Source organism: Chanodichthys erythropterus, chromosome 24, assembly GCF_024489055.1.
Source record: "Chanodichthys erythropterus isolate Z2021 chromosome 24, ASM2448905v1, whole genome shotgun sequence".
Lineage (NCBI taxonomy): Eukaryota > Metazoa > Chordata > Actinopteri > Cypriniformes > Xenocyprididae > Chanodichthys > Chanodichthys erythropterus.
Window position 1 is genome coordinate 14,958,382 of NC_090244.1, and position 25,705 is coordinate 14,984,086.

Genomic DNA, 25,705 nt, shown 5'->3' on the forward strand with positions numbered 1-25,705 from the left:
AAAACTACAGCACTATCGTCAGTCCACTCACCAACCTCCTCCGTCACCAGCCCAAGTCTCTGTCCTGGTCTCCACTAGCCACCAACGCCTTTGAGACCCTGAAGAAAGCCTTCACCACCGCTCCCCTCCTCGTCCACCCTAACCCGGACCTCCCGTTCATAGTAGAGGTGGACGCATCTACCACCGGAGTGGGAGCGGTCCTTTCACAGCAGCAGGGGACACCAAGTAGACTCCATCCATGCGCCTTCTTCTCCCGCAAGCTCAACCCGGCGGAGGTCAACTACGACATCGGTGACCGCGAACTCCTGGCCGTCAAGCTTGCCCTTGAGGAGTGGAGGCATTGGTTGGAGGGAGCTACTCACCCATTTCAAGTCCTCACTGATCACAAGAACCTCGAATATCTGAAGGCCGCAAAGAGACTCAACCCTCGCCAAGCTCGCTGGGCTATGTTCTTCTCTAGATTCAACTTCTCCATCTCCTACCGTCCTGGTTCTAAGAATACGAAGGCTGATGCCTTATCTCGCCTCTATGCTCCTGAGGAAAAGCCCGAAAAACCTGATACTATTCTGCCGGAGTCCATCTTCGTGAGCCCTATCCAGTGGTCCGAAGAAACCATTCCCTCCGCCAATGCCTCCACACGCACTCCGCCGGGTTGCCCACCGGGCTTGCAGTACATCACACGGACACGTCGCACTCCACTCCTGCACAACGTTCACTCTTCACTTGGCACTGGTCACCCGGGGGTCAAGGAGACCCTCTCGTTGCTCAAACAACGCTTCTGGTGGCCCAATATGGCCAACGACGTCAGGAGGTACGTGCAGGGCTGCAGGGAGTGCGCCATCTTCAAGAGCCCACGCCATCTTCCCACCGGCAAGCTCTTTCCTCTGCCCGTTCCTGAGAGACCCTGGTCCCACCTGGGAGTGGACTTCGTCACCGACCTCCCCGAGTCTGACGGTCACACGTGCATCCTGGTGGTAGTAGACCGCTTCTCAAAGTCCTGCCGATTAATACCCCTGGAGGGTCTACCTACCGCCATGGCCACCGCAGAACTAATGTTTAATCATGTCTTTCGCTATTATGGATTACCTGAAGACATCGTCTCCGACAGAGGACCCCAGTTTATCTCCCATGTCTGGAAAGCCTTCTTCTCCCTCCTGGGTGTGACCGTCAGCCTATCGTCTGGATACCATCCTCAGTCTAACGGGCAGACGGAACGGAAGATCCAGGAGATCGGCCGCTTCCTGCGTACCTTCTGTCACGGCCACCAGAACTCCTGGAACCAGTACCTGGGTTGGGCCGAGTACGCACAGAACTCCCTCCGCCAAGCCTCAACTGGACTAACACCCTTCCAGTGCGTACTCGGCTACCAACCCCCGATGTTCCCCTGGGACGGGGAACCCTCCGACGTTCCGGCAGTCGACTACTGGTTCCGGGAGAGCGAGAGGGTGTGGGACTCAGCTCACCACCAGCTGCAGAGAGCCCTGCGCAGACGCAAGATGGCAGCCGACCTTCGTCGCTCCGAGGCCCCTGACTACCAGCCGGGGCAGAAGGTCTGGCTGTCCACCCGGGACATCAGGATGCGTCTGCCCTGCAAGAAGCTGAGTCCCCGCTTCATTGGCCCATTCACCATCCTTCGGCAGATCAACCCCGTCACCTATCGTCTCCAACTCCCGGCACAGTATAGCAGAATTCACCCTACATTTCACGTGTCCCTACTCAAACCTTACCACCCTTCTGTTGTTCCCTCCACAGAGCCTGACGTGGCAGCCGCCGAGCCCCCCCTTCCACTTCTCCTATAAGACGGCACAGCCTACGTGGTCCACGAGATCCTGGATTCCCGGCGCCGTGGTGGTAAACTCGAATACCTCGTGGACTGGGAGGACTATGGTCCCGAGGAACGCTCATGGATTCCCAGGAACGATATCCTTGATCCTCTTCTGTTACAGAACTTCCATACCAACCATCCAGACAGACCTGCCCCACGACCCAGGGGAAGACCACCACGACGTCGGGGTCCGCGGCCCTCAGGAGCGGGCCGTGGGAGGGGGGGTACTGTCACAGACACGCCAGGCTCCACCTCACCACAGTACCCACGCACCCAATCACCAGCATACTAATCACCGCCACCTGCATCTCATTCACTCTGCAATCACCAGCACTTCAAAACCACCACACTCACACACACTCACTGTCCGGTCTCGTTTGCAATACCTTGTGTTTATGCTTACCTTAAGGACTCCCCTTCATCATACTTACCTGCTCCAGCGATCTCCTTCATCTCCTTCGTCTCCTGGTCCCTTCGTGTGCTTACCCTTCTGTGTGTGTGAGTGTCTCCAACGTCTCCCTCCATCTCACCTAAGCTCCTGGATTAACAACCATACAAGGACAGTATTACTCTCTATTCATCTCTCAAGAACCCGATAACAGCCATTACCACTCTGTGTTCTCATATTGTTCTAATAAACTCACCTGGATTGCTTTTATCTCTGCCTCCGTGTCTATATCATAACAGCATGGAATCTGCATAACTAATTCAGGATATTCTTGTAGAGGGTTGAATTGGTTCCATTTGTAGTAAACAAATGTGGGTACTTTGTATATTAGTTTGAGAACTCAAGCTAAAAAATTTCAGCAAGTTATAGGTGCTGAAGCAAAAAGTGTTACAACCATCCCCGGTCTCCCCACATGAGCTTGTTATCAGGCCTGATACCGATACTGGTATGTAACCCTTAACAAGTGCCAACCTGTCTGACTTGTTCAATCTGTGTCTACTGGAATTTGCATAATGGGTGTGACACACTTTAAATACAGTCTTGCAAACTTTTTTTTATTATTATTTCTCATCAGTATCACTACAAACACACTGTTTTGGTAAAACCTGAATTATATAAGAGGCATCCAAAAGGAAGGACATTATCAAATATTCTTAGAACTAGAATTTTTTACTCTTTTTATTTTCCAGAAAATGTCCACTTCTGGCAAGAAATTGTCCAAGTCAGGCACTTCCTCAGCTCGAAGAGGTTATCATGATGATGAAGATAGTGATAGTTCTCAGAACGAAAGTTCTCGGGATGAAAGGTTGGTATAAATTCTATTTATATTATTATTAAACTATTGAAATTTAAATAGTCAATATGTTGTTAATTTATTTGGAAATAAATATGTCTATGTCATGTTATAAGCTCTGGATTAACAAAAATAGAAAAGTACATTTATTTACAAAACAAGTCAACTTTATTAATGCAGTGCAGTTAAGTGTACTATTAGGAAGAAGCAAATAAAATGGAAATAAGCAAATTCAAACACTGATGCATACATCGGGTGTCAGAGAGCTGGAGCTGTTAAGTACATACTTTTATTGTACACCTTACTTTGAAATAATTAATAATAACAACAATTATAATTGTATACTAATCGCCGTGGCAGCTTTGTGGTTTAATCAATTATATAATAATAGCCTATAATAAATTTTTTTTTTTCATGCTTAATTTGTGTTCGTAACAAGTGCACATTCTTTTATGTATTAATTTTATCATAAAACTTTCCTGTCCAAGCAAAGTTTTGTACTTATATAAGATATAACAAAAGGCAGATGATAAGATGAACGCATTACCTAAATTAGATTTTTTAATATTAATAAAGAAAACTGAAAAAGTGTACATAAGATTGCAAGCGTAAATTAAATTTACATCCACAAAAAAAAGCTTTGTAAAGGTGTAAATCATCATTCAAGTGTAAGAAAAAAAGATTTGCAGCATTTTACTGTTTTTAAGTAAGTGTAATTCATGTATTGTAATTTCAGGAAACACTAAATTGTTGAACTATGTTAGTAATGACAGAACTTGTGATGTTAGTTGGCTAATGATGCTTTTGGGAAACCAAGAAGTTTGTTTACTGTTTTAGATTGCAGTTAGTGTAATCAGTGTTTTAGAAATAACATGTATATTTTTATCTTTAAAGGCAGGAAAGGCAGGGAGAGGTTCACAGTCATTTTGAGCAGACTATTCGTCCATACATTGATCTGATCGACACTCTGCGGTCAGTTGGCGTGGAGAAGGACTTGGCATTACCGACTATTGTAGTGATCGGAGACCAGAGTTCTGGAAAAAGCTCTGTGTTGGAAGCACTTTCTGGAGTTGCATTACCAAGGGGAAGCGGTGAGGACTGGTTTTAATGACTTCTTTTTTATATAATTTTAATTCATTATAAAAAAATATTTAAATAAACTTCACACAAGTTTATAGAATTAGCTAATAGGTTATAATAAATCCATGTATTGTAAATGAACAGGGAAATCTAGTGTGTGTCATGTGTCTTACTTGATACTGATATTAAAATGCAAGTGTAGGTGAGATACAAACACAGTAGTTTATACTTCGAGGATATAGGCTACAACTATACGCCGTTTTTATTTAAAAAAAAAATTTCATTAATGTGTGTTGTAAAGTGTTTCCCATTTGACTATGAAAGTATTATTTCCTCCACGTTCCAAATAATACTTAGGCTAACGACACAGAGTTTGAGAAGGTTTAATGTTAATGGATAAACACTTTACTTAATTGTTTACTCCATATTACTGTATATTTGATCAAATTATTTTCTTCATGTTCAAATTGTTACAATTAATACTTAGATTATGTAACGTAGGCTATTTAATGTCAAATAAAAATAACCATTAAAAAAAAAGCCTTGAACAAGTGAAACATGTGTTTCTCTGTATGAAAACAAATAGGATATTTTAAAAAACATTTCTAAAATAATAGGCAAATATAATTTCTAAAAATTACAATCCCATTACATGGCATTTCTGCAGAAAAATCTGTCTTTTCATCCCTGAAAAAGTATTATTAATTAATATTTATTTAATATTAACATGATAAATATCTTTGAGAAATGCAACAAAAAATAAAAATAAAAAAATCTTTAGTGATAATGTAACAGAGCAGGACTCAGGCAGGGATCCATTTGCGAGCTTTATTAAAAGTAAGCGTGGTTGTATAAGCAGGGTCAAACAGGAACAAACAGGAACTGCATGTGACTGGCAGAGAGGATTATGGGAATTGAAGTCCAGGGACTGACGGTAATCGTGACAGATAAAATGTGAAAGACATGAACAGATTCAATAGCCTATAGCAGATAAATACTTAAATATAAATTTGTTCACCACATGACAGATATATCATACACTCACCGTATGTTGTTAAATGTCTCATTGCTTAAATGCATGTTTCACTTCTTCAAGGATTTGCAATGATTAAATACATGTAGGCCTATATTTTGAGATTAAATGCCCATACCTCCATGTCTTGTCACTAGTTCAAGACATACATACGGAAATAACATCACATACAGTCAAGGGAGACATTTTACTATAGCTATGGTTACACATTTATTAATAGATTTTAAAAATTATATGGTTAAAAGTATTTGTTCAGTTTATACAAATTGGTTCATTCCTTATGGACTAACAAAACATAGTTTGTATTATCCATTAACATGGTAATTAAAAATCCATTGTACATCATGATATCTTCCACATGAACAGAAAAGTAACTTTATTTAAAAGTATTGTTGTTAAATATTGTAGACATTGATCCAATCAAAATCTACGTAAAAACAACTAATATTTAACAAAAGAAAATGACATGTATGGGTAGCGCAAATATGACTGTTAAGCCCTGCCCCTCACTTCCGTTCTGTGGCTGCGGTTCTGAAACGTCTCAGTTACGTATGACCAACGAATTGGGATATTGCCAGAGAGCCCTATCAGCTTCGAGTCAACTAAAACAATTTTTACTTCAGATCTACCTAAAGCGATTGTTGCATAATGTGCACCGCCCCCACCAGGTGGTATAAATAGGGAAGCAGATGCACTCTGTTTTTCGCTGAGGAGACTTCAAAACCTTAAGTCTGCACTACAGCGAGGGCACAGGAAATGTAGTGACGGGACATATGTCTCCGTTCCCTCCTTCAGGGAACAAGGGTTACATACGTAACCGAGACGTTCCCTTTCAATCGGTCACGTTTAACATACGTCAGTAGTGACCGACGAATTTACGTGGGAATACACATATGGACTGGTTGTGGGCAGTACGCATATTGAGTCCCTGGGATGGCTCCAGCCTAGATATAAGGGGAAAACTCATCTGACAGGTGACAGCAGAGCTGGCTCTGCTAAGAGAAAGACACGGGCTCACCGTGGGGAGTTTGACTGTGGACAGTACAGATATGGGACCACTCACGTGGAGGGGTCACGACATATGGCACCCAGCCAAACATCAACGTTGGTGACGGACGTTTGGCCTGGCATCAGACAATCCGCAATGTCTGAGCCATAAGGGGAGGCAGAGGAACTCGACATGGTTCGCCAAGCGGGGAACTCTACTAGAGTAATGGATGCAGGTATCCGGCCCAGGGGGCGGGAGTGGCATTGCAAGCCGACACTAGAACGGGTTCTTCGCGTTTACTGGCTACTGGAAGCAAGTACACAGGAAGATACCGGTTCCACACGAAGGCTATAGAATCTAGCGAACGTTTTGGGTGTCGCCCAGCCCGAAGCTCTACAGATATCTGTCGGTAACCTGAGCAGGCAAGGCACGCCTTGGGACTGATAAGCCAAGGCGATGGTGTCCACACTATCCAGTGGGCCATCCTCTGCTTGGAGACAGCCTTTCCCTTCTGCTGGCCTCCGTAACAGACAAAGAGTTGATCTTGCAGGAAGGAAAGCACAGACCTCACCGAACATGATTTGGGGTCCTCTCCATTCGACGAACAGGTTCCACTTCAACGCATAGAGGTTCCTTGTGGAAGGATCTCTAGCGGAAGTGATAGTGTCTACAACCGACCTGGGGGAGATCACTTAGAACCTCCGCGTCCCATCCAGGGATCACACATGAAGTTTCCACAGATCGGGACGCAGGTGCCAGAGGGTGCCCCGTCTCTGAGTCAGAAGGTCCTTCCTCAGAGGAATGGGCCAAGGAGGTGCTGTCGCAAGCCACTAGCAAGACCTGCTCCTTGTCCTCCCTGACTTTACACAGGAGCTGTGCGAGAAGGCTCACTGGGGGAAATGCATATTTGTGTAGGCCCCGGGGCCAGCTGTGTGCCAAAACATACCGTTTGTACGGAACATACAGCGCAGCCACACCCATTTTGGGACATGGCCGTGAAGCGAGTGGTGTGACTGCTGCTGCGGATGCCATATGCCCCAGGAGCCTCTGAAAAAGTTTCAGTGGGGCTGCTGTCCTGCGCTTGAGCGTACTCAGGCAGTTCAACACTGACTGGACGTGCTCCTCTGTGAGGCGCGCTGTCTGGGCGACCAAGTCCAGTTCCATACCAAGATAAGAGATCCTCTTTCCGGGGGTGAGTTTGCTCTTGTCCAAGTTTACCCGAAGACCCAACCGGATGTCTATTAATCTGATTCTCTATTTAAATGGCTCAAATTTTGAAGTTGATGAAGTTAATGTTAAGAAGTATCCTCCTCATCCAGCCCCATGTTTATAAGAGACAGACAAGGCCTCACCAACTCACCTCAATCTGGTTACACATATCGCTCCAATGGATCCATCCATTTCTCTTCTCCTGCACTTCCCCAAGTCCTCAGTCCAGCGATAAAGATGGCCACCATCCCAGAGCCTCATCGCAAGATGGGCACCACCCCAGAGCCTTGTCGCAAGATGGCCGCCACCACGGATGAACCCTCAGTCAAGATGGCCACCGCCACGCTTGAACCCTCAGTCAAGATGGCCGCCGCCACGCCTGAACCCTCAGTCAAGTTGGCCACTTCACTTGTGCCTATAGGCCTGTTAGTGGAGTATGAAGGGATGTCCTGGGGCACAGAGATTGCTCCTGTTCTCGAGTTAGCTCCAGACTGTGCTCCAGTCCTCAAGTCAGCTTCAGACTCCGTTCCAGTCCCCGAGTCAGCTCCAGACTCCGCTCCAGTCCCAGAGTCAGCTACAGACTCCGCTTCAGTCCCAGAGTCAGCTCCAGACTCCGCTCCAGTCCCAGAGCCAGCTCCAGACTCCACTCCAGCCCTGAGCCAGCTCCAGACTCTGCTTCAGCCCCCGAGCCCACTCCAGCCCACGAGCCCACTTCAGCCCAGACTCATTGACCCATTTGACTGTGTCTGTGATCTTTAATTTGCGCGTCAGCAGTAGATTGTGCGCAAAACTTGCCACTCCCATCACCACATTTGTTTAGTAAATCTGGCCCTTAAAGTATACTTTTATACACTAAAATATGGGTCAATTTAGGCCCAAGTAGAATTGAAACTGTACACTTACAAGTATACTTCTAGTACATTGTTATTAGTATGTATACATATTAAAAAATATATACTTAAATACAATTGAACTTTACTTAAGTATACTTATTAAAATTAGCTTTAAGTATACTTATTTTCCGTAAGGGGTGTCATGTTTTCTGTTCTCGCATTTGCACTGCTTTGACCAGTGCATGTCACTGATGTGTCAACATCATGTCCACATAGTCTGCTGCTTTGCGCAGTAATAACTACAAGAAAGTTTTTTTTTTTCATTATTATAATGAGTTACAAGTCATTATTGCTACAAATTTTCAGATTGTTATAAATGTAGTTATTATTACAAAAAAGTTTATTATAATGAGATATGAAGTCATAATTATGTGAATCGAAACGTAACCTCTTGATTATTCAAACTGATTGCTCATTTTAAGAGAATGATTTCTTTAATCAGACCTGCACAATTTTCCACTGTTAGTTTTCTTCTGATTGTTAACTAAACTGTTTTCTGTAGGAATTGTCACCAGATGTCCATTAGAGCTGAGACTGAAGAAGGTAACAAGTGGAGTCAGCTGGAAAGCGGTTTTAACTTACCGTAAGAAGAAAACAAATGATTTTGTGGATTAATCATTGGTTGTACAAGATTAGAAAAACTCTTTTGTTTTCTTAACTTGATGGTTTAATCTTACAACTGAATTTAAAACATGTTGCAGGTCCTAAAGAACATTCAACAAATGAGAGGAAATTTGAATTTGGAGATCCTTCAAAAGTTGAACAACATGTTACAGAAGGTTAGTAAAACTGCATTTTGTTAAGTATTATGAATAAGCACAAATCTACACAGTTCACAATATTTATAATAGCTATTAACTAATAGATATTAATATTATTATTTATATTTTTCATTATTGGATGAAACATATTTAATTAAAATCAACAGGTCTATCATCTTTGTGTCTAACATTTAGCTTACTGTTTCTAAAGTACAATATGTGTTTTTAAGGCAAAAAATTTACATAAATGCATATTTAAATGTTTAAGTACTGAAACATTGTTCATTTGATTTACATAATTTACTTCTAATTTAGTCCAAATTAGTGTTGGTTGTGCTCAAAAAGTGGTATACATTTTTAGTTACAACAGCCTCTACGACAAATCTGTGTCATAATTCACGCTAGGACAAACACACACACACACACACACACACACACACACACACACACACATACATATATATATATATATATATATATATATATATATATATATATATATATATATATGCTTCTACAAACATTTGTGAAAGAATGGCTTGCTCTCAGGAGCTCAGTGAATTCAAGCGTGACATTTTCACTTTAGAATACTAATCCTTCATTAATGAATAACTACACAGGAACAAATGAGTAATGCATTATTAACACTCTAGTAACTACTGGAGTCATTGTAAACTTTTGAGGTATTGGATAGTAATAACTCAAGAGTTACTACATAATTGTAAAGGAACTACGAATTACACTGAACAAAATTCTAAACGCAACACTTTCTTTTTTGCCCGCATTTTTCATGATCTGAACTCAAAGATCTAAGACTTTTTCTATTCTGTGTATAAGGCACACCTGTGCAATAATCATGATGTCTAATCAGCATCTTGATATGCCACACCTGTGAGGTGGATGGATTATCTCAGCAAAGAAGAAGTGCTCACTAACACAGATTTGTGAACAATATTTGAGAGAAAGAGGCCTTTTGTGTACATAGAAAAAGTCTTAGATCTTTCAATTTCAGCTCATGAAAAATGGGGGCAAAAACAAAAGTGTTGCGCTTATAATTTTGTTCAGTGTATTTGGATCAGTATTCTAAAGTAAAGATCATGGTAACCCACTATTAATTAAGTGTTACCAAATACATCAGAAGGAATTACTGTACAAAACTGTACAAAAACATACTCAGTTACTAACGTAACCTTGGTTCCCTTAGATACAGAATGAGTACTGCGTTGTACGTCTTATTATACATAAGACAAGATGCATATGGCAAAAACTCCTTTTTCTCTGATTTCTGAAGCCTTTATTCAATTACGCAGTGTAACTCTGTGGCGGGCCTTTATTCAATTATGCAGTGTAACTCTGCGGCGGGGGCGGAGTGACCATTCCTCTGAGGGAAGGTTGCTCCGGGACAACATGTCTGCCCCTGCGTTCAGTATGCCCTGTACTCAGTGAGAGCAGGTTGCACTGGGCCCCCTCTAAGATGGTTTTCGCTAAAGTGAAGAGAGCCCACTCTGGTGATTTATGAAGGACACCACTATCCTGCTGTCCGACCTGACCAAGAAATGCTGGGAGAGCTCGATATACTGCCATAATTTCCAGACAGTAGATATGAAGCTCGTTTTCTGGGCCGTTCCAAGTGCCAAAGGCCGGATGGTTGTCGCACAGAGCTCCCCAACCCATCTTGGACGCATCTGTGAAGACAACCTTCCTCTTGTCCATCATCCCAATTGCCATGCAACTGAAAATGAACCAGCAGGGATTCGTCCAATTGGCCAGGGATGCGACTCAGGCCTGGTTCACCTTGCACGAAGCAAGCCCACGAAGCAAGCCCATCTGCAGAGCCGGTTATGCCGAATTTATTAGACCTAGCATCTTCTGAAAATCTCTGAGCGGCAGAGAAGCCCCGGCGTGAAGGTTTTCACAAGCTACTGAATGGCCAGAGATCGCTCTTTAGTGACCACAGCCCTCATTTGGGTTGAGTCTAAAATTATCCCCAGGAACAAAAATTATCCCAAGACATGTTGGGAGCTGGGAGATAATTGACCCTGAGCCCCAAGCACTCCAAGTGGTTGAGGATGGTGGATCTCTGAGATATTAGCTCTGCCTCCAACTGGGCCAGAACGAGCCAGTCTTTTACCCCCTTTCCACCAGCACGAACCGGGTGCTAGTTCAGAGCTAGTGCTAGTGCCAGTTCGGAGTTGGTTCAACTGACGAGCCTTCTAAGAACCGGATTGCCTTTCCACAGGCTAGAGAGCAGCACAGAGCGAGGTCTTACGTCACTGTACACGTCTCATATTTCACAGCAAAGCTAGCGCTGCAGCGTCAAACACAAACACACCAGGCTCGTTTGAGATGCATCGGCTTCTCGCATAGCGATCGCGAGAACGATCCAAAAGCACAAGGAGTCGTATGCTCTACAAACGCTCCTGCGGCTCCGCGGCACCCGCCGAATTGGTCCGCGCTGCTCCGATGCATCTCGAACAAGCCTTCTATCCACAATCGCGGATGTTTCACTACTGTTGATGCTCATGGCTTTGCGAACCTACAACGGCATCCAAACAAGGCTCGCCTTAATTTGTATAAAGACGGATATTACAATCGAGCTGCTATTAGCTCGATTAGCTGCTATTTCAAAATGGCGGTCACAGGTGTCTTGTTGGTCACGGTAACCCCGCCCCCAGCCCCTGACGCAAGCGGTTCTTACTTCTAGCCCAGCTACGTTTTGGTGCTACTTATGAACCACTTTTCCTGGTTCGGAGCTGGTGCTTTGTGTCTCGAAAGACAAAGAACTGATTTGAAACTAGGCTCTGGCTCCGAACCAGCACTCAAACAGCCTTGGTGGAAAAGGGGTATTTGAGGTAGTTCAGTATGCGCACACCCATCTGTCTCAGAAGGGAGAGAGCCGCATCCATGCACTTCGTAAAAATGCAGGGGGGCCAGAGATAGCCTGAATGTAAGGACCGTGTATTGATATGCCACCCCTTCGAAAGCGAATCTCAAGAATTGCTTGTGATGGGGGCCTATCTGGATGTGAAAATAATCCAGGTTAAAGAACCAGTCTCCCGGGAATACTTGCGGGAAGATCTGCTTCAAAGTGATCATTCTGAATGAGCGCTTTATCAGGGCCCAGTTCAGATGTTCAGAAAAGATCCATCTTTTTTGGGAACGAGGAAGTACCTGCTGTAAAAACCTGACTCCCTTAGTGCTGGGGGAACCACCTCTATGGCTCCTTTCACCAGCATAGCGTTTACCTCGGAATGCATGATGTGCGCATCCTTGCTTTCCAAAGAGGTTTGGACCACGGCCTTGAATAACGGGGCCCGTTGGGCAAATTGGAGAACATAACCTCATTTACTATCTTCAGCACCCAAGCTGACACTGCGGAGATGGCCTGCGGAGATGGCCTTTGGGTGGCTGTAGTATTCTAAAGTGTTACCAATTTCCTTACTACTAAATAATCCACGGTCAACCTTTAGTGGTATTATAACAAATTGGAAGCAACTGGGAACAACAGCAACTCAGCCACAAAGTGGTAGGTCATGTAAAAACACAAGAACAGTGCATAGAGAACTTAATGGAATGGGTTTCCATGGCCGAGCAGCTGCATTCAAGCCTTAAATCACCAAGTGCAATGCAAAGTGTCGGATGCAGTGGTGTAAAGCATGCTGCCACTGGACTCTAGAGCAGTGGAGACGTGTCCTCTGGAGTGACGAATCACGCTTCTCTGTCTGGCAATCTGATGGACGTGTCCAGTTGCCAGGAGAACGGTACTTGCCTGACTGCATTGTGCCAAGTGTAAAGTTTGGTGGAGGGGGATTATGGTGTGGGGTTGTTTTTCAGGGGTTGGGCTTGGCCCCTTAGTTCCAGTGAAAGGAACACTTAATGCTTCAGCAGTGTTAATTTTTGCAGCCATTTTTGAATTAGTCTTAGTCTTTACCATCAGACGTATATAGTTTAGTTTTAGACGTCGAAAAGTAATTGCATTTTTGTCAAGTTTTAGTCGTTACTTTTAGTCAAGCTACAGTTACCAACATTAATTTTAAACATTAAACAAGCAGCGTAATATAGACCAACTGAATGACACTTTAATATAATTAGAAAAACTCAAATGAAGATCGCAGAACTGCAACTTACTTGTCTGTGTAGAGATCATCTGCACTTCTTCCTCATGGGGCTTTCACACAGGACACGGTATGCGCTGCGCTCGCTGATGAGTTCAGTGCAGCCCTTCAGGTACAAAGCGATTTGGGCTACGCTGGTCAGAGCACAGTAGGCAGAGTTTTCCAAACTTGTAGCAGGATTTCTTTATGTCTAGTCATTTGATTCCCATTCCACCTTTCGGTCAGCAGCAAACTATGTCCCATGCTAAGAAGCGAGCAAAAGCATTGCTTGTAAGAAGAAGAAAGAAATATTACATTACTATTATTACTATTGTTATTTTATCATCATTATTATTACAATTATCACTGTTATTATTATTGATATTACTGTTATTATTATTATTGATATTACTGTTGGCGTAATCACAAAATATTATTATCATTATTATTATACATGCTATTACTTCTTAAATACTTCTACTATTACCCGTTTGTCATTTCTGCTTAGTTTTCATTGCTGTTACTATCATTGTTGTTTTATTGTTGTCTTTGTGTTCACCACATGTTGTATGTTTTGCACTCCTAATAATAAAAGAAGAAGAAGAAGAAGAAGAAGAAGAAGAAGAAAGAGCAGCTCTTGACAGTGTCTGTCATGTCTCCATGACACAGCTTTTCTCAGATGTCTCTATTCTATGGAATGCCAAGTCTGCCGAAATTAAAAATAAATAAATACATAAATAAATATACAAAGAAATGTAAAAAGCAAAAAGAAATATATAAATATATATAGAAAAGCAAAAAACTAAATAATTATTTATACATTTATTTCATTATGTATATATTTATTTTTTCCACAATTATTTATTTATGTTTTTTTTATGTTTATTTATGTTTATTTCTACATTTCTTTTTTTTTTTTAATTTATGTATTTTTACATTTCTTTGTCAGTAATGAGGAGGGTGTGGTCAAAGAACATACACTAACAAGAAGCGACAGTCAATAGAACGTTCCATTGCAACACCGGCGCCCAGCAGCAGCCCTGCGTTTCCGCCATTTTGGGGTGAAAGCGACTCGTCAGTCCACTAGATTCTATGGCAATATCAACTGCTTTGTTAAAACAAAACGTACATTAAAGCTGAAATCCAACCTGAATGATCACAACACAGAATAAAATACTATCACTAGTGATCATCAAATCCTTTTTACAGTTTATTTTACACACTTTGTGTTTAAGTCTTCCACTTTTTTCACAAAACCTTTGCTCTCTAGAAACCCAGTCAGTTTTGGTTAGAATTCTTCAAAGTCTTATAAACACTGAATTATTACCAACATATGAAATTAAATTAAGGACATGCATCAGAAAAATTGGGAATGTTGGACAATAAATTTATAAATATAACAGCTTGATTTTGCAGTGTTGTCTAATTTATTAATTTACTATTAATAAATGTGTTTAAGAGGGGTTTGTGCTCTTTAAAACAAAGTATATTTGTAATTGTAAATTATAGTTTTTCTGCTGTCTGTTTCATTGAAAAAAATAAATAAAAAATATTTCTTTATAGAATTATCAGTATTCTACATCCATGTTCTAAGGGTTAACTAGCTTTTATAACATGGAGCACATTGTCCATCTAGAAATCCTACTCTTCAAGAATACAGGACTATATAACCAAAATGGATCCTTACTAAGTGTACTTTTAATAACTCTACCAATTAATTGTAATCTCCTCTCTCTGTTCTGATGTCTAGTCAAGCCAGGTTAAGTTAGCAGTGGAGGAGAGAGACAGGGAGGAACAGGCTGTAGACTACTTTGCCCGTCCTGAGCCTCATTATTGTGGTTCATTGTTCATAGTTTTTGAGTGTGTTCAGAGGGCCATGCAAGTAAGTATAAAATATACACTGCAAAAAAGGGGTGTCTAAAAACAAGATAAAAACACTAAATCTAAGGGAAAAGATACTCAAAATAAGTGAAATTATCTGTCAATGCAGCAAGATAATTTCACTTGACAAGATTTCTTGAATTAAGATTATAATGCAAAGTTAAACACTTAAAATAAGATTTTTTTTTCTGATCTTTGCTGTCCATTGGTGTGTAGGCCCTACTCCACTGCCACCTTTGATCACCAGGGAGTCAGTCAAGAGAGAGTGAGTACACTGGTCCACTTGCACTTACTACTCAGCTTTGTAGGGGCTTTGGGGAATGGAACAGTAGGTATGCATATTTACAGGGACTGCAAGGATGGTGTACTGGTGGGTGGTGTCCGATTGATTGTGGTGGGTCGGTCTGAGCAAAAATGCCAGGGCCATTTTTTCCCACTCCAGCCCTGTTGATATATCATTCCTAAATTATATCTTTATATTTGTAAAGATGTGCATCAGAGGGATAACAAAATATGAAATAACAACAATAAAATATTGTTAATAATATAAGTTGTTTTATAGGTGTATAGAATCGAATTGACACAGTGGTTTACATTCTTTTGTTAACAAAGTTTGTTTGTAACATTTACAATGTTTATAATAATCTCGAGAGAAGGCCTATATTCAAAGCTGACTCACCTATGGTTTCTCAACAGTTTTTTGCATCTCTCCACCACCACATTTGACAGGTTTGGAAAAAAATATGATCATTTTGTGTGAACTATCCCTAGTATAAATATGTTTATACTAATATTTAACCTTAGTGCACTGATAGCTGCATTATTATTAACCATATAAACAACAGACAGCGAGAAAAAAAAAAAAAACTATTTAATTTTTAAAATAATCCTTTATTTAATTTTTTTTATCATGGCGGCCAAGCAAATCAACCGTAAATTTTACAAATACTACTTGTTGTACCACGAACTGCAGTTTTAATAGTGTTTTAGGCGAGAATGTAGTTGTTTAGACCTGAAATATGCGACTCATATTTAATAACAGCGCCTATTTTACAATTTGTTTTGACGTTTTCGGAGATGCGAGCTCGAGTGCGTCAGCTTCATCTCGGCCAGTGCCTCGGGGATTTGCCGCTTGCTTTTACAGTGGTTAAACATGATTCAAGACATAATTCAATTTGAGTACATAGAACGGGCAATCTTTGGTCTTATTAATCTATTATTTGTTCCAGAGCAAGTCGAATTGTGTTATGTTAAATTTGATAATAATAAACGTTATGTTACATCCTTATATTGGCTACAACTAGACGGGACATATCAGACTCTTCTCCGCTCTTCAAATACGTAAAACATTAAACTTAAAGAAAACGCTTTACCATTTTTTTTTCAAACATCAGATCTTTTTTTACCTTTGCATTGCACAGAGGAGATGTCCAAACTGCGTGCGCACTTCATTCATGAGGTGAGGCGGATTAATGAGGTTTGATTGACAGTTTGAGGATCCAATGGAGTTATGAGGTTTTGTCACAAGCTCTTTAAAATCCTTTTCATTCGTTACATATTTGTAAAACCCACATACAAGCGTAAATGGTGACCTATAGTTTTTTTTTTTCTTAATAACTAGTGCTTTATGTTTGACTGAACTGTACAATTGTGCTTATTTGTTGTTCAATAAATATTATTTTATATAAATATGTCCATTAGTAAGTAATATGGATTGAGTGAAAGTTAAATTAATACGCCATTAGATGGCGGCAACACTTTACAGGTGAATTAGTCAGTGAGTCACAAGAGACTTTTAAATTGAAAGGAACTTTTGCAAAAGGAAGTTGTTTTAGCGCTGTGATGTTATGGAAAATTCCCAAAGCTGTAAAAAAAAAAAAAAGGACAAATACAAAGATCGCTTTCCTCAGCGGACATTCAAACGGACTTTTATAATGGATATAATATTATGGATATTGACTTGAAGAATGAATGTAATGAAAAATATCAGACACAGGTAATAGCCTACTCTCTCTCTCTCTCTCTAATACTATAAAAAATTCAATGTGATCAATGAAGCGACTCAACGTTCCTTCGTTACTAGTTCTAAAGTGACGTTTTAGAGTTAGTAACGGAGGCTTGGTCCAACTGACAACTTCAGATTTGAAACGTTCCTTCGTTACTAGTTCTGAAGTGACATTTTAGAATTAGTAACGGAGGCTTGGTCCAACTGACAACTTGAGATTTGAATCCGTGGCGGAAGGAAGTAGTGCTGCACAAAAGAGGGTTTTAAAGACACTCCGTTGTTGTTCTTATTTATTTACACACTCGTGCCGTCGAACTGTTGTATAAACGCAATATCACACTCGTAGCCATGCGATATGGCTGTATATCAGCACGCTGTGATTCGTCCGTAGGCACGAGGCTGCAGGCCGAGTGCAGTAGGTAATTTATATATATATATTGCTCATTTATATATATATATATATATATATATATATATATATATATATATATATATATATATATATATATACATACATATACAGGGTGCGATTTGTAGGGGGGGGTGGGATGGGAAGGGGGGATTTCCCCCCTTCTGGTCTATGTATCCCTGCCTCTGCTGAGTTATTTTTTATCCCCGTGCGCTGCATAATTACTTTATTATAGCTTAAGCGCAAAAGAAACTACGAACAATGAACGTCGTTGTTCTGTTGTAAGTTAAGTCATGAAATTACCAAACATGCGATTAAAGCTGCCTCAAAACTGTGCATGCATTTATTTGTTGACATGGTTTTAAATTATCCAATTTGTTGGCCTTAAAACGTCTTAAAACTGCACATATGTACACCAGGGAGATCTAAATTTTCTCGGAGGAGCATGCCCCGGCCCGTACCCCCTAGCAAACTACATTTTCTGACCTCGGTATTATGAAACCCTGCGTACGGCCCGCACGGCTTATATTCAATCTAATGAAATCTGAGGTAAATGTGCATTTTTCCAAATGTACGCACTGAGATCAAAAATAAATGGGACCAAACGCAATTGAATGTAAAGGTTTGTGTCTCATTATTCTATTAATAACTCCTGATTGATTTTGCATTTCTATCAAAAAGTAAGAATTATTAGTGTCATTGTAGTGGTGCAAATATCTAAGCTATCTAATACTTCAAATTTCAAGGTTAAATCAGAAGATTTTTTTGTAAAAATGTTTCTGTAACAGCTGCCAAAAAATAGTATATAGCTCCACTGTGGTTTTTAACAAATTTTCAAAAAAGAAGAAAAACTTTTCAAAACACCCCCCTCTGTTTTTTTTCACAAATCGCACCCTGTATATATATATATAATTATATATATATATATATATATATATATATATATATATATATATATAAAATATATAAAACTTTCGGAGTTGCTAACACGTTAGAACCACTGGGGAACAACACCACTTCCGTTGCCAAAATGCGTGCGCAACTATTTGATCACGTGGGCTGTAAAAGGGTCTATTGTTCAAAAACTGTGTGGCTCTTTGATATTAGAGGCAAACACTGCATTTTCATCACAATCCCAACAAAGAGGTTATGTAAATTAGCATGATCAGTAGTTTTTCATTTAAATTATTGTATAATTTCAAGATTAACAGCAAAAACAGCATGGTCTGACTGTGTCGCGATTCTGCCTTCTCACATCGCGATACAGGTTCGTGGATTTCGGTTTCATATCGCATATCGTTACAGCCCTAGTCTGACTTTAGCTTTGTGAAATTATGCTACATAAGACACCTGCACAAAACAAAGCATCAGCATCAGCAGACGGACTGAATGAAATGTAAATTCACTCTCTGACAGCAGGTGGCAATAATGGAACAGCAGTGATGTAGCGTTTCCATGGTTACCACTATATACAAAGCAGTGCTGTGCTGGAGATAAGAGGAAAAGTCATCAAAACTTTTCTGAAGACAGTTCCCTTCAGAGATACATTCATATCAACCCCAATTTAATATTTATATTATTCTTCCTATTTTTCGCCAGCAATGAGCTTGTGCATGGTGCAGTATTTTCTCCGCTGGCGTGTCTGTTCTCCTCTTTGTATCCGTTTTCAGCGTGTGCCTGTGTTAACGTCCTTTTTACAGGCTTAGTAAATATTTCCTGAAATTTTGGGAAATTATTACAAAGCAGTTTATTTGCAAGCCCAGAATAAAGATAGACCAAAATAAAACTAAAAAACCTTTGGGTTTATGACCAGTGGATTTTAATTCTTTTACTTGTATTTTAAATCAGTAATAAATAACAGCATCAGCGCGCCTGCGGCTGGAATGAAAAATTATATGCGGCCCGTGAGACTTGCACTTGGACCATTGTGCGGCCCACTGGGAAAAAAGGTTGAGAACTACTGTATAGAGTACCTCAGGGATGACGCATTTTTGTAGGAAAAACCCAGAAGCGAGTTAGCATTTTAGGGCTTCCGATTCCAACGCCGTAAAGTCTATGGGTTTTTTGAATGGGTTGTTGCTAAATCGCCTGAAATAAGGTCTGTGGTTAACAAAGCCTCTAAATATTTTCACGTTTTGATATATGACATAAAACACACCAGTTATAACCCGCTTGTGATTTTTTAAACATTTACTGTGTCTTAAAAACGGCGGTTGCTAACAAATTGCTAAAAGGGACTACTTCTTTTGGCAGGGACTTTAGACGTCATCATGACAAACAGGACATTTGGACAGTATTGCTAATGAAAAACTGGATAAGTATTCATACACAGCGCAGATCATAATTAGCGAGCATGTTTTTAAACAGAGTTGTTTTTTAAATACAGTTTGAGGAAGCTTGGTGGTGACGACGTTGATCCACGACTATGGTGTGCTGTAGTCCGTTTATAGCTTTTATATCTGACGACTTTATTTAGGCTTCAAAATGTACAAATTTTGTGTTAACTTGTAAAGATTATCTTGACAGACAAAACGTGTAAGTGTCATAACCCTTTGTTAAACACAGAGCTTATTTTTTGCAATTTTCCAAAAGTCTATGGGAAAAATTAATCAGATTTCGATTGAGGGAACCCGTGTGCCGCCAACTTTTGGGTTGGCCTACAATAACACGTCATCCCTGAGGTACTCTATTAACTGAACAGGCTGTGCGCGCGTTGTTTTTTTTGTTTTTTTGTTTTTTTTTTACAGACAGCTTTATGTTAATAGCCTATTAAATGAAATAAATAATATTAAAATTCAAAGTAATCACTTTGGTAATCTAAAATACTTTTTGAATGTACTGTAATTTGATTACCATCTATTTAAAATGTAACTGTAACGAATTACAGTTACACAAATTTTGTATTTTAAATACGTCGTTACATGTATTCCGTTACTCGCCAGCCCTGTCTGTCTGTCTGTTTTATTTATTTTCTGCAAACGATATTATAAATGCATATGCGTCATCAGATATGAGATGAACCACGGTGCAAGTGCGTGCCGAGTGTGCAGAACAGCACGGTTCGATTTTTTACCGAGAACCATTTCACCCCTAATAAACACACTCCTAAACCTTGTGGAAAGCCTTGAAAGAGTTGAGGCTGTTATGGCTGCAAAGTGTGGACCAACTCCATATAAAACCGTACGGATTAAGAATGGGATTTCATAACAGTTCATGTGCACGTAAAGGCAAATGCCCAAAAACCTTTGGCAATATAATGTATACAGTATTTTTTTAAAATACTATACATTGTTAATTATAACGTATTTGTGTATTACAGCCCAGAATGAACTGGCAGGAAAAGGGGTAGGAATATGTGATGAGCTCATCACTTTAGAGGTCATGTCACCAGATGTGTGTGACCTCACACTGATCGATCTACCTGGAATTGCCCGAGTCCCAGTTAAAGGACAACCAGAGGATATTGGAATACAGGTGAGCAGTATAATCTGATTTTGCACTTTGAGCTATTATCAATCCAGGTTTTAAACTTTGTCTTTATGTCTTGTAGACCAAAAGTCTGATCATGCAATTTATTGAGAAGCCAGAAACTATAAACCTGGTAGTGGTCCCTTGTAACACTGACATTGCAACAACAGAAGCATTAAAAATGGCACAAGAAGTAGATCCTAAGGGCAGAAGAACTCTCGGTAATTAAACAGATGGTCTGCACAACATCTAATATATCAACACATATCTTTGAGCACCTCTGTCTGCAAATGCACATTTTACAAAATTACTATTTTTCATTTTCACAGCCATTTTGACCAAGCCAGACCTCATAGACAAGGGAACAGAGAACATCATTCTGGACATTGTCCACAACAAAGTGTTTCCTCTCCGCAGAGGTTACGTCATGGTGAAGTGTAGAGGACAACAGCAGATCAATGAGAAAATTTCTCTGGAGGAGGCGAAACAAATGGAGAGAGATTTCTTCCAAAATCATGACCATTTCAGGTTAAAGATATAAAAGAATAGAAAAAAAAAATAGAATTTTGTTTTCTAATGCTAAGTTTTCTGTTACTTTGTCCTCTTTGGTAATATCTCTAAATTAATATTTCAAAATTGCTAAATTACCCATTTGGACCTCACTTTAGTACTCGAGTATAAGGTTTTATTAATATTAATTTGTTGTCATTAAATTGAATGACAATTGAATTTGCAAACGTTTGCCTCCACTAATGCATCCCTAAAAAATACTTTTATTAATGTTAAAATAATGCCATTATTAATGCACCTTACAAAAAGTCCCTTCTCTTTTTCTACAGATGCCTCTTGAATGAGGATAAAGCAACTATCAAATGTCTTGCCATCAGTCTGACTAAACGTCTCGTTAATCATATCAAAGTATGTTTCTAAATTTCTCAACCTAAAAAATATGTATTCATACTGAGTATGAACTTAGTTTAATATAAACTGCAATTTGTGACAGGATGGATTGCGAGACTATAACTAAATTGAGTTTTACTCCTTTTTCTTTGTTGTCAGAAATCACTGCCACAGCTCAATGAGCAGACAACAAAGCTGTTGTGGGACGTGAAAACTGAGCTCAAAGAGTGTGAGGGTGGACCACCAAATGACCCTAAGGGGGCCAAACAATTCCTCACTGAAGTAAGGTCTCAAATCATCATTTTATGATGATCACTGCAAGTCTTTTTGTTTCTGGGAATTATTAGGGCTCCAAGCTACAGGATCCCTACTGTGTTTGTTCAGATTTTCTCCTTCTTTATTTTTCAAAATAAGGGCAAAACAACTCTAACAGGGAGCAGGTTGGATTGGGTCTCCTATACTGTATTTATTCTCTGAAAGTTTGTACATGAGGTCCTGCCCACTTCTGGAGCTTCTACCCCTTTTTAGTAGTTCAGGCAGCTTCATTCTTCTCCTTTTACACACCTTTTATTGGTATTGCAAAAGAAAACTTAAGATTGGCCAAGAATTTGTAATAATGAAGTCACATTTATAGTTGAGAGGGGTCATAACCTGTACAGTTTTTATAATGTTATCTGAGGTCCACTAACATGTTTTTTTTTTTTTTTTTTATTAAAAAAAATTAGAAGTAATAATCTATTTTCTTTTTGCATTTATGGCAGGTTTTTTTTTTTTTTTATCACAGTTTAATGTCATTAAAGGCCTTTTATTTATAGGAGCTCAGTAATAACTCAACAGCATTACAATTTAGATTTCTGTACTTTGGCAGGGGAAGCACCCTGAACAGTTGGCCAGTCCATTACAGGGCTCTCTTTCTCTCTCTTACACACACACAGGCAATTTTTACGGTCCAATTCAGCTAACCTGCATGTCTTTGGACTATGCATGCTTTGCTATTTAATGATAACATAACAGGCTCATGAAACAAATATTATTTTTCTCACAGACCTTAAAAAGATTCAGCGATCAAATCAAGTCCTTATCATCAGGAGAGTTGATCATTAAGGAGAATTTGTTTGTCCATCTTCGGGCTGAATTCAAGAAGTGGAATGATCATCTTAACAGTAAAAAGACATCTTGTCAGTGTAACTTCAATTTTAAGAAAAATGCTATAAGTTTGAATGTGCTGTTGTTTTCTAATAGTTCTAATGAAAAGAAATCCATTTTGTTTCTAAAAAAGTTAAAAATGCGAAAGAGTTGAGCCAAAAAAACAGAGGGAGAGAACTGCTTGGCTTCAGCAACTACAAAGTGTTTGAAACAATTCTGCAGAAACATGTGGCCACACTTGAGGAGCCAGCCAGTGAATTACTTCATACCATAAAAGGTACCATCACACATCTTTGTGTTTAAAGACTTTCTGGTTATTGTTGAGGACATCCAATATAAAACCAAAATATTAGATAACTAACTAAATTACTTAAATCATTTTAGTAAGTTGGCTGTTTTTCTTATTGATTTATTTCTCCTTAAGACATCATCATCACACATTTGACTGAAGTGGCGATTCAGTGTTTTAGGAACTACTCTGTCCTTATAAACATCACTAAGGTAAATATTGCTCCTGAATAGTGGCAATAAAGATAGCTCCTTTTTAATCCAGTCAAGTTTCTTATTCATTTGACTCCAAAGGACAAAATCATCAACATTCAGTCAAGTCAGCAAGAGAAAGCGGAGCAGAGGATCTCAGAGCTGTTAGAGATGGAAAACATGATCTACACTCAAGATCCTATCTACTTGAGGATCTTAAGTGAAATTACAAATGAGAGGTTTTCAGAGGACCAGTTACCAGTCTTTGACAAAAAAATGAAGTACAGTCATATGCTGGAGGCGTATTATGAGGTAGATCTTCTTAGTTTTCAGTAACAAATTTACAGCACAGTGCTCTTGGTGTGTGGAAGTAACTTGGTAACTTGTTTTCTTTCAGATTGTGGTGCAGCGGATGGCTGACCATCTACCCATGATAATCTCCCTTTTCATGCTGAAGGAGACTACTCAGATCCTGTCTATTGACATTTTGAGTTTACTGGATGGGGCAAATGTGAGCGAGCTCCTGTCTGAGGACTCTGAGGTCAGCAAAAGGCGCGCTGAACTACGAGCTCGCCTGGACCGCTTGACTGCTGCTCAGTCAGAACTTAACAATTTTACTGACTAGTGTATAATGCATTTTATTCATATTTTACTTGTCATGCGTGTGTCAGGGTGTGGGGCTATGGTAAGGATATAGAAGTGTTGCTCTTCTTCTGCAAAGGCAGTCTTTCACCTTTTTGTCTATCTATGATGTAATAAAGAGGCACATTCCACAGTGAGTCCTAATCTGGGCTTGGTTTCAATAAAAGCTGTTTTTGGACTAACAAGGAAGTTTTCAGTACTGGAATTTACAGGATATTCTTGTAGTATGATGACCTGTTATATGTCAAGGCTCAAGGAAAATTTGATTTCTTGATTCATGACCCCTTTAAATTACGGCCTAAAGCAGTCAAATGAATTCAGAAGACTTGGAATAGCACACATTAGAGATGCGCTGATCAGCTCTAACATCACCAGAATCAGTTGTTAAAAATAAATAATCCACCCGCCACCCACCCAAACCTATGATTTTCTCTGATTTAGATATCTGACCACACCTGATCCTCAATTACAATTCTTATTCTCAGTGTTAAACGTGATGCTATGGTGGTGATATGGTAACATTTTACACAGAAGTAGGTTGCTTTTAAATGAAGCATACTCCTTTTAAACTTAAATTGTCAATGTTTCCATCACTGAAACTTCCCATACACATACACAAGAAATTTAAATAGGCAAATGCTTCCCTGCAAACATGGCCCTGCTGGCTTTTTTCGGGCACAGTGGGCTAGGGCCAGCCCACACCAAACCTAAACTGGCCCAGTGCAGGCTTGCCTAGGCGATGCCCACAGCTTTGGGCTCAATGCAGGCTCTCTGTGAGCAGCCCACACTACTGTAGACTGCCCACATTTAGCCCATTCAGGCCCAGAGCAACGTTTGTACCTTTGAGCCCATGCAGGTTTTGTGCAGGCAGCCCACTTTCCTTTCCCATGCTCTGTTTGGCTGTATTTTAAACGTTAATGTAAAATTCAATATGACCTTCCATTTATAACTCTGCACAGAAGGAATAAAAATTAAATGACAAATTACAGTAATTCAAATTTTATACAAAAAAATTACTGTATTTTTATACTGTATATTTGTTTTCTTATATTACATACAAATGTATGTAAAATTACAAAAATAATCTGTAATTAAAACAATAACAAAACAAATGATAAAATGGTCAAATGGCTGCCAAACAAAAAACATAAAATTAAAATAAAATCTCCCTATTTAAATAAGCTGAAAAACACTGTTATTTTAGTAGCTAATAATTATCTAGTTTAGTAGCTAATGGGGAGAAATTCAAAGGTTTTGTTAATGAGTTATAATTTGCATACAGGAAACTTGGTTAAAACCATCATTAGATTTTATAATTACAGGTTATGATAGCATCCAGAAAAACAGAGACAATGGTAATGGTGGAGGATGTGCAAAATGTATTAAGCCAAATATACAATACAATGTAATGGTTAGAGGGAAAGAACTGAAATTTATCATAATGGAGGTATAGACAGATGATGGTAATATTAAAATAGCAAATTATTATAATCCATGCCAGAAATTAACCTTGGGAATTAGCAATGCACTTACAAGGTAAGGTCTTTTGTTGTGGAGATTTTAATGGCCATAATACATTGTAGGATAGTCATAATGATATGAATGGAGAGGTTATAGAAGAATTCATGGATAAGAAAAATCTGGTATTTG

General features: G+C 39.6%; 1 protein-coding gene across 1 annotated transcript; it reads left to right on the forward strand.

Moving 5' to 3' along the window:
* Positions 1–2,965: 2,965 nt before the first annotated feature.
* LOC137014781 (interferon-induced GTP-binding protein Mx-like) lies at positions 2,966–24,084 on the forward strand. Its single transcript, XM_067379302.1, has 14 exons — positions 2,966–3,078; positions 3,961–4,157; positions 8,772–8,868; positions 8,972–9,048; positions 20,739–20,893; positions 20,970–21,108; positions 21,217–21,415; positions 21,727–21,805; positions 21,947–22,069; positions 22,833–22,965; positions 23,067–23,210; positions 23,358–23,434; positions 23,516–23,725; positions 23,811–24,084. Exons 1-14 carry the CDS (start codon positions 2,966–2,968, stop codon positions 24,036–24,038), a joined length of 1,971 nt encoding a protein of 656 aa, XP_067235403.1. The 3' UTR covers positions 24,039–24,084.
* The last annotated feature ends 1,621 nt before the right edge of the window (positions 24,085–25,705 follow it).

What these genes read in the sequence shown, in the direction of transcription:
- LOC137014781 (XM_067379302.1), top strand. Translation starts at nt 2,966, where the DNA reads ATGTCCACTTCTGGCAAGAAATTGTCCAAGTCAGGCACTTCCTCAGCT. An exon ending in TACCGTAAGAAGAAAACAAA is followed by an intron (nt 8,869 to 8,971) that starts TGATTTTGTGGA and finishes ACATGTTGCAGG; the next exon opens with TCCTAAAGAACATTCAACAA. An exon ending in CAGAGGATATTGGAATACAG is followed by an intron (nt 20,894 to 20,969) that starts GTGAGCAGTATA and finishes TATGTCTTGTAG; the next exon opens with ACCAAAAGTCTGATCATGCA.